The sequence below is a fragment of the Nematolebias whitei genome, chromosome 15, assembly GCF_014905685.2.
Source record: "Nematolebias whitei isolate Nwh7 chromosome 15, NemWhi1, whole genome shotgun sequence".
Classification (NCBI taxonomy): domain Eukaryota; kingdom Metazoa; phylum Chordata; class Actinopteri; order Cyprinodontiformes; family Rivulidae; genus Nematolebias; species Nematolebias whitei.
In genome coordinates, this window is record NC_056512.1 from 27,226,091 (window position 1) to 27,240,290 (window position 14,200).

The 14,200-nt window shown below is 38.9% G+C and overlaps 1 protein-coding gene across 1 annotated transcript in view; it reads right to left on the reverse strand.

Moving 5' to 3' along the window:
* Positions 1–1,210: 1,210 nt before the first annotated feature.
* The window catches only part of slc17a7a (solute carrier family 17 member 7a), a 26,477-nt gene continuing 13,487 nt past the window's right edge, over positions 1,211–14,200 (reverse strand). The window contains exons 2-13 of the mRNA XM_037688927.1: positions 9,702–9,954; positions 9,473–9,591; positions 8,020–8,134; positions 7,847–7,934; positions 7,526–7,612; positions 7,164–7,306; positions 6,876–7,025; positions 5,774–5,906; positions 4,454–4,564; positions 1,790–1,917; positions 1,641–1,710; positions 1,211–1,565 (exon numbers count right to left, since the gene is read on the reverse strand). Coding sequence (XP_037544855.1) covers positions 1,246–1,565; positions 1,641–1,710; positions 1,790–1,917; positions 4,454–4,564; positions 5,774–5,906; positions 6,876–7,025; positions 7,164–7,306; positions 7,526–7,612; positions 7,847–7,934; positions 8,020–8,134; positions 9,473–9,591; positions 9,702–9,954 — 1,717 coding nt within the window. The 3' untranslated portion in view covers positions 1,211–1,245. The remainder of the gene's footprint in view (positions 1,566–1,640; positions 1,711–1,789; positions 1,918–4,453; positions 4,565–5,773; positions 5,907–6,875; positions 7,026–7,163; positions 7,307–7,525; positions 7,613–7,846; positions 7,935–8,019; positions 8,135–9,472; positions 9,592–9,701; positions 9,955–14,200) is intronic.

Sequence of the window (14,200 nt, forward strand, 5' to 3'; positions counted from 1 at the left end):
TTTTCTTCTTCCTCAAACATCAAAAACACTGAAATACCCAAACCAGGCCACTAGGTGGTGAGTACTCTGCATCAAGAAGAAGAAACATGTTTCAAGTAAAATCTGACTGGGCTGCTACTGCTAACAATAAAACACAAACTGCATCAACAATGTTGCCTCCAAAATGTCTCAAAACGTCCACATGGGCATTAATTTTTAATTTTTTTGCATTTTTTGCCCAAAATTTCACCAGAAGTTTGTACAACCACTTCATTCAGTTTGATCCCACGTTAAAACATTGCATTTATTTATTATTATTTTTGCAATTTTGTGTTTTCTAGTCCCCAACAGGTGCAGCCCAGTGAGAAATGACTTGATTAATTTAGCCTGGTGAAAGATTTTCCCAAAGTGCATTATTTTTCTGTGATACTGTTCACAGTTTCCTCTCAGTTAATAACCATTTCAGCACACAATCAAAGACAGACACAGAAAAACAACAACAAAATAAATTAATAAATAAAACAACAACAACAAACAGGCCTCTTTTGTTGTTTTGGTTTCTAACGAATGGGCATTCTAGGCTTCTACATACCGCTTGTCCAAAATCAAAATGTTAAATCCTCAATTTGTAAAGTGAATTGTAAAAGTACGTTTTGTTTTTTATTCAAAATCTCAGCAGCAAAAATACAGAAACAAAAAAAAGAGATTTTGAACATATCAGGAGTAGTGAGTATAGGACCTTAATCTCCAAACTGTCACTCTGCAAAGGGTTTTCTTAGTAAAACGTGAGAAGAGGAACAACAAATTAAAAGGCTCATAAATATATAATTAACACAAGACGAAACCAGTCACCAACAATACGACTTTTATCAATACAATCTGAAAGCACTGAGAGCTTCACGTGTTGTTTTTAATGGTTCAGACAGTTTTAATCTCTAATCTGTCACTCAGAGATGTGCTTCTTCAGCAGAACAAGCAAAACAAAAAAAAACCTAACGTGGACATAGATCTCCTGACCAATCACAAAGCAGCCTGGAGAAGAAAGGAAGTGTTATGGAGGAGTTCAGATGTTTCAAAGTAATACTGCATGATTTCCACTTTGACACCTGCATGCCCACTGACCCCGCCCCCCCAACACACACACACACACACACACACACACGCACACACACACACAGCTCGAACAAATCAGATGCACACTCATGACATGTGCAGTTGTAAATGTCCTGCTCTCCTACAATCCTTCTCCAAAACAAATCTTCTACTTTATCCTGTTTTCTTTCTGCTTAAAGACAAATCTTGTCGGTCTTTGTTGTCATCTTCTCCTCCTTCATGCATGTAGGAGTTGTATCCAGGCGGCTGCACATACTCCTCCGACTTGTCCCAGTCTGTCACCCATCCTGCTCCTCCACCGCCCCCTCTGTTGGAGTCCACCACCGGCTGGCTCATGGCCCCGTACTGCCCTCCTCCCCGGTACATCTCCTCGGTCTCATTGGCCAGCTCGTCCTCGTTGATTATGCCACACTTCTCCTCGCTCGTGTCCTCTATGTCTGCCCACCACTGCTTCTCTCCCGATGCAAAGATTCCTGAACGAGAGGACAAATAGAGTCAGCATTTAGGTTCCTAGAGCGTTCCTCGCAGAACGGCATGGGGGGGCTCACCGTAGAACAGCACTCCCCCGTAATGAACCAGGGAAGCTATGAGGAAGACGTACTGCCACTCTTCACGTGTCTGAAATGATTTCAAGGGAAGTGATTAATTTAGTCCTCACAGTTACTCTTGACTCAGCTGATACAGGTAAATGAATCACCTTGTGTTTGGTCATGGCGCCCACAATGAGAGGACACACCATTCCTGACAATGTCCCCACGCCGTTAGAAATACCCATCAGGATGCTGGCGTATCGAGGGGCAATATCCAAGTGATTGACGTTAAACCCTGAGAGAAGAAAAAAAAAACAATCTTAAGATCAGTCTTATACATAATCAGGTCACATTCTTTTCAGCAGGTTAGTCTCATTGAGTCACGAGGACTCATTTACAAGGGAGACCTGTTAGACATGTGGACCCAGAGATCTTTGAAGTTGTAGTAAGTCAGCCCATCTCGGAGCCCCAGCTAGGCGTCAGTACCCTGGTGTACGTGACCATTGGACACATGTGGACCAACGCTGCTGCAAAACGATCCCGTCCTCATCAACCTGCTTACCGACATTATGTCAGAGAAACGGAGAACCACCAACATCAACCTCAAAATCCCTTCCACTAATGAGACCTGAGAGAATGATATTTCCAGCCTGAAGGAAAACAAAGGCACCATCAAGTCTGAAGAACACGGAGAGCTTCTGTTTGAAACCAGAGAGAACTTCTTTGGTTTTTCAGAAGAGGACATCAACAAGGAAGTGGGGTTCACCGTGATCACACTGAAGGCAGTGAAAGTAGCCGTCAAGAGGGCGAAGGAGCCCTTGCTCCTGACGCTCTGCAGTTCCTCCAGTGACGAGCCGGCGAGCAAAATCATCAACAGCAAAGAGAAATCTTTACCCATAACTGAAGAGGGACCCTACATGGTTCTGGACATGGAGTTGAATGAAGGAATTGTCAGCCAGCCCATCATCGAGTCCAAGGATAGTGTCCCTGGTTAGATACACGCCAACATTGCCTCCCTTCCCCCACGGTACATGACACTGATATGAGGCAAATCAATGTCTCTAAAAACTTGTTGCTTACTTGCCAAGACTGAACAGACCATTACCACAATACATGAAAAGACAATTTATATGAAGCTGTGCAAATAAATCCTTTGAATTCTATGAGATAATTTTCTAACGTGGTTTAAAATAAATTTGAATTCACAATCTAAAAACCAAGGGTTTCTTTGTGGTTTTGAGTGACTGCTTTGCTTTTTGTAATATTTAGGGTAATTTAAGTGTCCTGAAAAACAAAGTATGCAGATAATGTGGCTGTTCAGGTTTTAATATCTCATCTTTCTTCTGTGGGTGCTCACATTGGACTAGATCCTGTTGGTGTTTACCATCTCTGTAACAAGTCATGTTTGTCGAGTACCTGATACCTGGTACTTACCTTGTACGTACACAGTAAATACCAAGTAAGAACACCGTAAGAATTATGTAAATACCAAGTAAGATCACTGTAAGAAGTATGTAAATACCAAGTAAGATCACTGTAAGAAGTATGTAAATACCAAGTAAGTACACTGTAAGTACCTGGTACATACCAGGTATGTACCTGGTAAGTACCATTTATTTGTCTGGTTATAAGCCAGTAAGTACCCTGTTAGTACTACGTAAATACTGAGTAAATACCAGATATGCATCATGTCATTACCCTGTAAGTATGCTGTAAGGGCTTGGTACCTACCATGTCAGTTGCAGATATGTACTTGGTAAGTACCCTGTTAGTACATGGGATATAACCCTAAACTTATACAAACTAGATACCTAGTATGTATCCTGTTAATAGCAGATACATACTCAGCATGTATCATATACGAGGTATCAGTTACTAGCTACCAGATACTAAATAATCATGTACGATGATAACAAATATGCGCCTTGTAAGTACCAGGAAATTATCTGGTATGTACTAAGAACCAGATACCAGGGACCAGGTACCATGCTTGTTCCTATAAGTACAAGAACTGTAACAAGTATGTACCAGGTAGCCTGTAAGTACCAGACATATTCCTTGTAAATACCAGGCACATATTAAGTATGTACCAGGTACCTGGTATGTCTCAGGTACTCTATAAGTTCCAGGTAGTTATCAGAGGCCAGGGTTGAAGGCATGGACCCTGTGCATACCAGGTACAGTATGTATCAGGTACCAGATATGTGCATTGTAAGTATTAGGTAGAAACTAAGCTGAGTTATGATTTGCTATAAGACAACTAGCTCTTAATGCTTTGTCAGTATTTTGTCCAGTGTTTTATTTTACTACTCTTTTGTTTGTCGGTTATAGTAAACTGCATTTATACAACTAGTATCTCCAAGAAGCATATGGGAAAGAAGCAAGGGAAAAAGACAGGTTGCTAGTTTAATTCTGGTGCTACTTTGTTTTTCACAATGGAATTCAACATTGTTTTTCAGTTTTATTAAGACAAAAGAAAACAACATTATCTTGTGAAAAACATCTAAATTAGGGGTGTGTTGTCCAAAAGATAAAGTCAAATCATCAAAACTAAAGCCCACAATCTGAATGGTGTTACGGTGCTTCTGTCCATCTTTTATTCCCAGTACTCAAACAGAAGTCAACTGGACTTAAAGATGTTTCACCGTTCATCCAAAATTCTTTTTCATTTCTAATAAACTGGTGGGGAATTTTTGGTTTGTGACTTGTTGCTGGGACATAAACCCAAAACAGCTCACATGTTATAATGTCTGCTGGATGACAGAAGGTCTACATATCTATCAACAGCACGATAAATCAGGCTCAACCAGTTTCTTTGGAACGTCATTTACCTGAGATGGCAAATCCGCTGAATCCCACTGCGAGCACCAAGAACGAGATGGCAATCACTTTGGTGTGAGAATATCCCACCACCAGCAGTAAGGTGGCCTCCATCCCAAAACCTGAAACATGGAAAAAACCTCGTACATTAAGTCAACACACAGGGGTTGATGATGAAGCAGTGATGCATTATGAATACGTTAGAAATGCCATATTTGTTTTCTTTTTGGCTCACGCTGATATAACCTTTTAGCTGTGCTAAAATATTAATATGATTGTAATCCTTGCAGCTGCTGCACTTCAAACCCCTTATCAGACGGTGCTGAGGGGAATAATATTGCTGGTAAAATATAACATAATTACCTGTATGGTCATTAGAGAAACAAAAAACACTCTTCTTAAATTTTAAGTGATATTTCTCATTTCACTTTGATGTCACGGATTATTTTATTTATTTGGGACAGCCTAGTATAAGGCAGCCACCTATTATTATCCACCTGACAAAGGGTTTCTTAAATTTATATCTTACTCTTCCATCAACTTTAATGTGGCCCGAACTGTGATGTGTACCCCCACAAATTTCATATCAAAACGACTGGCTCATCACAGAGATGTGTGCTATTACGTTTATTGGCATTTTGAGTTACCATGGCAATGCAATTTGCAATCAAAGACGCCATTTTTATTAGTCGTTTTTCATAGACTGGTTGCAAATCAAATATCTAAGATGGCCACTTGAGCTAAAAAGGAAAAATACTGTAAATCAGCCATTGTAGAAATATTAAGCTGATATTTGGTGTGGTAGTAGCTGAGACCAATGCCCAATAAACAATGAAAAATAAAAATCAAGATGGCCACCAAAGCTCAATTTAAATGGCTTTAAGTCAGCTATTTTTATACATAAGTAGAGCTGAAATTTGGTGTGGGTATAGCTGAGAACCTTCTCCGTCATATACTGAATCCAAATCAAACAACCAAGATGGTCACCATAGCTTAAAAGAAAAAAATGACTTTAACTTGTTGATATTTTGCCATTTTAAGCCGAAATTTGATACAGTGGTAGCTGAGCATGAACCCCAACATATAATACTGTCAAATAAAAATTAAAAAATGGCCGCCATGTGGCTGTTCCCATCAAAGTTTCTCCAGGAACTTTCTAGTTGATACTTAATATTTCAAACTCTGCTGTAAATTCAGTGTCTGACGTTAATCCACTTCTGTTTGGTTTACTGGTGGATCATTTATTTTCAGCTTCATAGCTTCAGTTTTCTCTTATTTCCTCAGTTTCATGCTCCTCTACGGATCATTTCTTTCGTGTGCGACAGCCTCACCTCCGCAGTTCATCATCTTTCTGACGTTGGTCGTGGTCATCAGGTTGTGGCTCCTCAGGTAGTCGGCCAGCTGGCCTCCGATGGGGACGATGATCGTCATCACCAGATGGGGCAAGGCTGACACTATGCCCACCTGAAAGCAAAAACAACAAAATAAATTAAAAGCAGCAGAAATATGTAGGAGTGAAACAACATGTACAAGTTGGAAACAACAATACACTGGTGGACAATGTAGGTTTATTCTAAGTAATTACTTTTTAAAACTAATAATAGCACACGATGGAAAGTAATACCAAATTTGAGTTTTTATTGCAATTGAAGTTGGATAGATTTCTTATTCCCTCTGACCCTTTTCAGAATATTATTTTACAAAATAATAATTTCAGTAGTGTCCTTATTGTTTAACCCATAAATCAATAATTAGTTTAGACAGCCTTAAAGCTCATGAAATATATTCATAAATTCAAATGTTACAATGAAAAGTTATTCAAACTTGAACAAAATCCTTTTTGTTTTATTCACGTTTATTCTTCTGAAATCCCAAATCCAGAACACCAGATGCTGGTGGAAATGTCACTTCTGAAATATCTGAAAAAGTATTAAAATTTACAAGAAACATCTGGATAGAAAAAGTAATTTTACCTTAGTTGTAAAGTAAAATAATAAAAAATACATTTCACTTTCCACTAAAAACTACAGAGGGATAATAAAGGTGTGTCCGCTGATTACTTTATGAAAGTGTCAATAAAATCCAATCCAGCGATTCAGGAGATATTTTGCTAACAAACAAGGTTAACACCAAAAGTTAAAGCCAAAGATTTAAACAAAGATCTTGTGCGATCTTTGGAGTCAAATTATGTGTCGGGGATGACACTCAGCTACTACCACACCTAATTTTTGTGCTGCATCTGTATAATTGAGTTATAGCCATTTTTGTTTTTCTAAAGTCACCTAGTTGTCATTTTAATTGGACTGACTCCAAACATTAATCAGTCGTGGATGGACCTCCAACGTTTCTATCCTTGAACAAAAAGTTTCACAAAGCATGTTCACACGAGTCAGAGCAACAAAATGAGCTCAAATGAAATGCTCCTGATCTTACCTTGCTGATCTCAAAGCCAAAAACTTCTTCAAAGTAGGCAGGTTGGCTGATGAGCAGCAGGTAGAAGGTCCAGCTCCTGCAGAAGTTGGCCACAATGATGGCGTAGACAGGCATGGAGGTGAAGAAGTGTCGCCAGGGGGTTTTAAATTTCTGCCACCAAAGCAAAAATACATTTACTGACTAACTAAGAACTAAAGAGTCTGTTGAGAGTATGTATGCGAGGAGAATTTTACAATTTAATATCTATACGATAGTGAGTTTAGTCCTAATGTAAAGTGGCCTACACACATGGAGGGGATTGAGAAACGCTGCAGATTCTCCGATTGCATCTTCAATGTACTTCCTCTCCTCTGGGGTGATCGTTGGATGAGCTGCGGGGCTCTCGTACGACACCAGAATCCAGAACATATACCAGAATATCCCGAAGCTACCTGGGAGAGGAAGAGCGAAGATAACGAAGAAGACGAGGAGAAAAGAGGCAGAGTGGGGAGCGAATATAAGGAGGAAGGAAGAGAGGCAACAAAAGCATGTTGATTCCTCCAAGGTGAATGTTGCAGAAACAGTGGACTTCAAAGCAAGTTTGAACAAATAAAGGTAAAGTAATAAATAAAGTAAAGGCATAATCTTATAAGGTTGATGTTGGTACTAACCATAGACATAAAATACAGAAGGCCACCCAGTGTATTGCACCAGTATCCCAGCTAAAGGCATGGCCACCACTGCCCCTGCATAGGATCCTGGGAAAACACAAAGATAACGTTTTGTTTTCAGCCTAATTACAGCAAAGTTTTTGCTACTTTAATGCCTAATAATTATATTAAAATCTACTTAATGAGTTATTAATAGACTTGAAAGTTTTCTTTGAATTTAAGACAAAATGTCAAAAATCTCCCATCTCCATAAAAAGATGTCTTATTGTTTCTGGAGTGTGGGTGTTAGCGACACTTTGCAGCGAGATGCCAAGACCTTACCGCAAAAGGCCGTCGTGGCTAATCGACTTCTCTCAAGGGGAGGCGCCCACTTGGCCCAGATCCCGTGGCAGGCTGGATATGAAACACCCTGACAGAAAACAAGTATTCACGAAGAAGCTCCAACATGTGGACGTCTACGGAGAACACCGGTGCACAGACGTACACATCTTTACCTCAACTAGGCCCTGGCATATCCTCACAAGTATGACGCAGCTGTAATGGCAGCGAGCCGCAGACGGAATCAGCATGTTGAGCGTGGACGTGGCCACGATGGCAAAACCAAACACTCTTGAACACACAAAAGACAAAGAAACCGCCTGAGATTTAACCGTCAGCAGCCTTACAAGTATGACAACAATATAGGCAGTTATGTGGTTGCTAAGTGGATTAGCTGTGGCAACCAGGGGTGGAAGTAATGAATTACAAGTACTTTACTGTAATTAAGTAGATTTTTGGGGGTACTTGTACTTTTATGAGTATTTCTTTCAAGTGTGCAATTTTACTCATACTGAAGTACAATTTAGACCATGTAATCTACTTTGCTACTTTTAGAATCAGAAGTTGCTACTGAGTACGGTCACAATTTGAACTCATATTCAAACCATTCATCTGCATCTTTGTAGCCAGTAAGACTCTCAGATCATGAACGCCCCAATTATCTACAATGTAAGCTAAGGACAACGCCGTAGAGTAGAGAGTCATTTATGGACCGAAGATTTGGAGAAAAAGCCAAAATGGAGACAGAGGACAAACTGTCAACAGAGAAAATGAAGAGGTAAAGGCTGAGGACGAGTGCCCGTGAGGAACTTTTCATGTACAGAGGGTGAAAAGGAGACAGCGTCCAAATGCAAACTGTGTTTGATCTCTACGGTGATAGCAGCTTACAAGACTTCAGCATTTAATCTAAAAAAACATTATATCGGTATATGAGGTTTTACAACCACCTGTATGATATTGTTTTTTCATTGTTTGTATGTGTGGGTTATTAGTTTGGCTAAGTATGAAAAGATCTTAGATGTTGTCACTGCCATCGGTTTAACTGGTACTAAAATAAGACAGAGCTTCTGATCGTCTGAGAAATGTGCTTTGAATGTAGCGATTATATACAGTAAGTCAAACTGAATGACTTCTACTGACAACGCACTAAAACATCAATCAGTTAAAACGTAATTAATACTCAGAGTAGTTTTTGAGAACAGTACTTTGTACTTTTACTTAAATATTTTTATAACACCAGTACTTTTACTTGTGATTAAGTACAATTTAAGCAGCGTAACAGTGCTTGTACTTGAGTACAAATCTTCAGTACTCTTTCCACCTCTGGTGGCGACCATCTTGAATCAGACTGACCCCAAACTTTAATCGGTTGTAGGTGTAATTTTAGAGTTTTATTAAGAGGTTCGTGAGATATTTTGCTAACAGGCAGTCAAATGATGGCACACACACACAGACATAGGTAACTACATGATAATTTGTGTTTTTAAAGTGATTAATATTATTACCAACAACTGTTTTTTTTTATCTGTTTTTAAGACTTAGCCCAATATTTAAGAAATCAACCAGATGAAACCAGTTTAGATCACTGAGCTGACAGTTTTGGACACAGTTTTCTGTGTGAACATTAACCTGTTGGCAGCAAATTTTTGACATATAAAGCCACCGGGGATCTGTGTGACGATGTATCCCCAGAAGAAGGAGCCGTGGATCATCCCCACCGTCTCTGGGTCCCAGGTAAACTGTGCCGCCTGGAGGGAAGAACGTTTGAGGTTTACATCCTCCTTCATAAAACACTCTGCAGCACTTGAGATCTCAATGTGACAAATGGACACCAGAAGTCTCCTTTAGCTCTACTCACCACAAGCACTTCCTTATTGCCTTTGTAGACGGTGTGATCGTTGACCATACTAACGATGGCAACGCCCAGGTTGCATCGGATCCCAAAGGAGATGCAGAATCCCAGACCAGACAGGATGGCGATGATGTAGCGCCTGGGCAGGCCGAAGCAGGTGCAGTCCACCACCGGCAGCTCCTTCTCCTCCACCAGCTCAGGTCGACCCTCTGCTGACAGCTCGATGGTTTCTCCATTCGCCTGCGGTTTCTCTATCAGTCTGTGAGCAGAGAACCGTGAGCCAAGAACAGAGAACCGTAAGCCAAGAACAGAGAACCGTGAGCCAAGAACAGAGAACCGTGAGCCAAGAACAGAGCTTTAGAGAAAAAAAAATAGTCAATCCCGATAACTTCAGAAATATCTGAGTTTTTAATTTATTTTTAGGAAATAATCCAGCAATTGTGTTCCTTATAATCTACAGCCAGACATGATGTTCACTGTGGATAATTAGAGATCTTAGAATCTAGTTCTGTAATTTGGAATCACTAAACATGCTAGCTTTTCTCTGATGACACCAACATCAATTATCACTGAAATGAAAACGATAAAACTGATTGAAATGTCTTCAAGAAGAGCAGCTGCATAAACTAATGCTAATGGGTGTATTTTCTAAGTACAATGTTCCTTTTTCTGTCTTTCATCCTGCTGCTGAAAGACAGATGTGGACAATACTGTTTTTGCTTGTGTTTAGTTGTGCGTTTTTGTGTTATCTGTTAGCAAAATATCTCACGAACCACTGGGCAATTTTGAATGAAACTTACACAAAGAAATAATTTGATATCTACATCTACAACAACAAAGTTCATGCTCAATAATCCAGGTATACAATCCAACATTTTTCAGTCCGGTCATCTGGACAGTTTCTTTTTTTGTGCTGAAACGTTTCGCCTTCGATCCGGAAGGCTTCATCAGTCAAGGAAGCACACAACACAAAACTGATTCTTCCCCCAATAAGCTTACTCCAAAGTTTAACAAACCAGTTATGTTGGTGCTAAGATGGTCACAAAGAAGCTACGATTTATTTGGATTTACAAAAATTGTACTATCATTTTGTGTAGTTGCAGAGTACCACTGATAAAACTTACTCCAAGTGCTGCTCATTGAACAAGACTGTGCTTGAAACTTTAGCCTTAACTGCTGAAATCAACCCTGTCAATCAATCCTTCTACAGGTGTGCAGTGGAGAGCATCCTGTGCTCCAGCATCAACGTGTGGCATGGAGGCTGCACAGCTGCAGAAAGAAAAGCTTTGCAGAGAGTGGTGAAGGCTGCACAGAAGTCTGTTGAAGTCAGCCTCCCCACCATCACAAACATCTACACCTCCAGACGCAAGACCCCACTCACCCAGCACACACACTTTTTGCCCCGCTCCCCTCAGGAAAGAAGTTGAGGAGCATCAAGTGTAGAACCACTAGACTGAGGAACAGCTTCTACCCTGAAGCTGTTAGACTCATGAATCCCTAACAAGAAAAATCACTGTAATGCCACTTTAATTGGTGATATGTTACTTTATCTGTGCTGCTGATCATCCATGCTGCTGATTTCTTACATTTTAAGCTGCTGTATTCACCCATCTACTCACAACAGACTCATGTTCAGGCTGCTGTTTAATACACCATATTATATTATTATTGTTTAACATGTATCTTAGATCCTTGTATACTGTTTCTTTTTTATATTTTTGTTATTTTGGGGTGTAACTGGACCTTGAGTACACAATTTCGTTCCACCTCATGTTCCACACGTGACGCGAATGACAATAAAAAACCTTGAACCTTGTCTATCTGTGAGCAAAAATTTTCCTGAACCGCTGGAGGAATTTTATTAAAACTCTTGGAAATCCCTGGATGTACATCTATACCTGAATAATCTTTTGGAGTCAACCCAATTCAAGATGGTCGCCACATCTAAAACATTAGCTAAAACAAAAAGGGCTATAACTTAGTCAAGTTTATATTGTGCTAAAATTTGGCTACAAACGAGTCATTTGTCAATATTAAATGATCTCAGTCTAAAACTTTGGCCTAAACGGTGGCGGGCGATATGCACTCCTTCAAGAAATTTATGTTTTACCAAAAGATAAAAAAAAAGAAGGTATTTTTTGATTTCCCTGAAAACAGATGAAAAAATAGAGTATGTGTTATTGTTTGACATATAAAATAATATTTTAATCTCGTATTTTGCCCATATGCGAGTTGTTTCCACGAGTCAAACAGCGGAGTCATGATGGCGACCAGCTGTGAGTCAGATTCACCTCACATCAGACACGGTGCCGTGCTTCCACCGGGTTTCCATTTTAATGTCAGAGCCGGGTTTTTGATCATGTTTCAGTTCACAGCAACAAACGCTCATGTGTCAGACGCCCACTTCTCCTTCTCCTAATCCTGTTAGCCAGTGAACTGGAGAATCACACACACACATACATGAGGACTTGACTCAGGTGAGGACGATAGTTGTGTTTTGTTAAAAAGTTTATTATAGTTGGGCTTCAGTTTGTCTCCAGGTGGGACTTTACTTTCCTACAAACAACACAATTATAATTCTGCTAAAATATTAATGTGTTTTTGAGTGTGATAAATAATTCACTTCAGCTTTAGCACCATATTTTGTCACTTTCTCTGTCTTTTAACCCGTCTGTGTGCTGTTTCATCCACAACGTGTTCAAATTTCCACCTTTTGCTTATGGTTTCCACTCCCTCCCCCACTTTAAAAACCTTAGAATCTATAATCTGCTCATCCGTACATTCAGAGAACATACTGAAAGTAAAAGAAATAAACCAGTGTTTCGGTTTAAACGTCAGTGCAGCGAGAAACGAAACTTGAAGCTCTGATTCCAAAACAACCGAACGGACAACGAAAAAGAAATCCTCTGCTCAAGCGACGATTCTGAATCTGTGAGAGATTAGCGAAGCCGCAGCTTCTCTCTCTCTTTAATCTGTCACAGCATTCAGATTAGGATTACTAAAAATGATTTACTTCCGGAAATGAATATGGAGGGGCAGACACTGGACACGGTTCAAGATGCTTCTCCTTTTGTCACGACACTTTTACGTCAATTTGAATGCTTTAAAAAAAAAAAAACAGCCTTTCTGTTTTATATGTCTTAAATAAAGGTTGCAATGTTCGTGAAAATTTCTGGTTGCCTGACAGATTTAAAGCGGACACTAAAGTTAGTTTCTCAAGTATTGGTCGTAAGGAGCTTGGCTCATTAAAGACACTTTATCTTGTGCATCAAAGGCAAGAAAACTTAAAACTGATGAACTTAAAGCCCTTGAAAGAACGCATATCTGTAAAACTGACTAAGTTTTAGACATTTTTGTGTTGGCCATTGTTGATTAGCCATGGCGGACATCTTGATTTAGGTTAAACCTAATCAGTTGTAGATGTACAATGAATACTATGTCTGTAGTGAGTACTACAGACAAAGAAGGTGGACTCCAACAGTTAACGCTAAAGTATCTGTTGTGAATAAAATAAATCTCAGCTACACATGGATGATTGATGTAACACAGTGTCTGTTGACGCTCAGAATATGTGTCGGGATCAGTCTCAACATCTATTGTACCAAATTTTAGGTCTATATCTGTTGAACTGACTCAGTTAAAGCCATTTTTTTGAGTTTTAGATCAGTCAGCTGTGGCAGCATCTTACATTGTCATAAACCCCCAAATTAATCAGTTGTAGATTTACATCTAATGGTTACTTCCTTCAAGTTGGATTATATTCCATCCAGTGGTTCATGAGATATTTTGGTAGCGGACAAATGCACAGAAGCTTGAATGTTATAAGCATCTGCCTTTAGTTTATTTATTTATTTATTTATTGAATATGTAAAACAAAACAAACAACAAAAAAAAACAGCATGAAGCATGATGTCAAAACTTTTTGTTTTACTTTTTCAAGGGAGTGGCTAAATTTACCAAAATTTCCACTCCTTAACCACTTACATAATCTTACATTGATTACATGTATAATCCATACATATCACACCTAAAGCCATATTTAACCCTTCAATCTATATAATATATATTTAAGTTAACTACAGTAGATTAACAATTATTTCTTTATCTTCACCAAAAAAAAAAAAAAAAAACCTAGCATCAATAACAACAACACCAACAATAATTGAATAATAATATTACCAGTATATATTATATCCAGCAATAATCATATGTTTATATGTAGGGATGCACAATATTGGATTTTTGGCCGATATTGCCAATATGTTAAAACTTATTTGGTAACCAATACCAATACCGATATTTTTTCCCCTAGACCTACTTACAGAGAATACATAGCTTTCTCTGCTGTGGAATTAAAATACTACATTATTCTGCATGGTCTGTCATTTTGGCTTGCTACCAAATGCAGATGCCAAAAAGGGAGCTGAAAATGACATAACATTATATAAATATATCATCTATATATATATATATATATATATATATATATATATATATATATATAT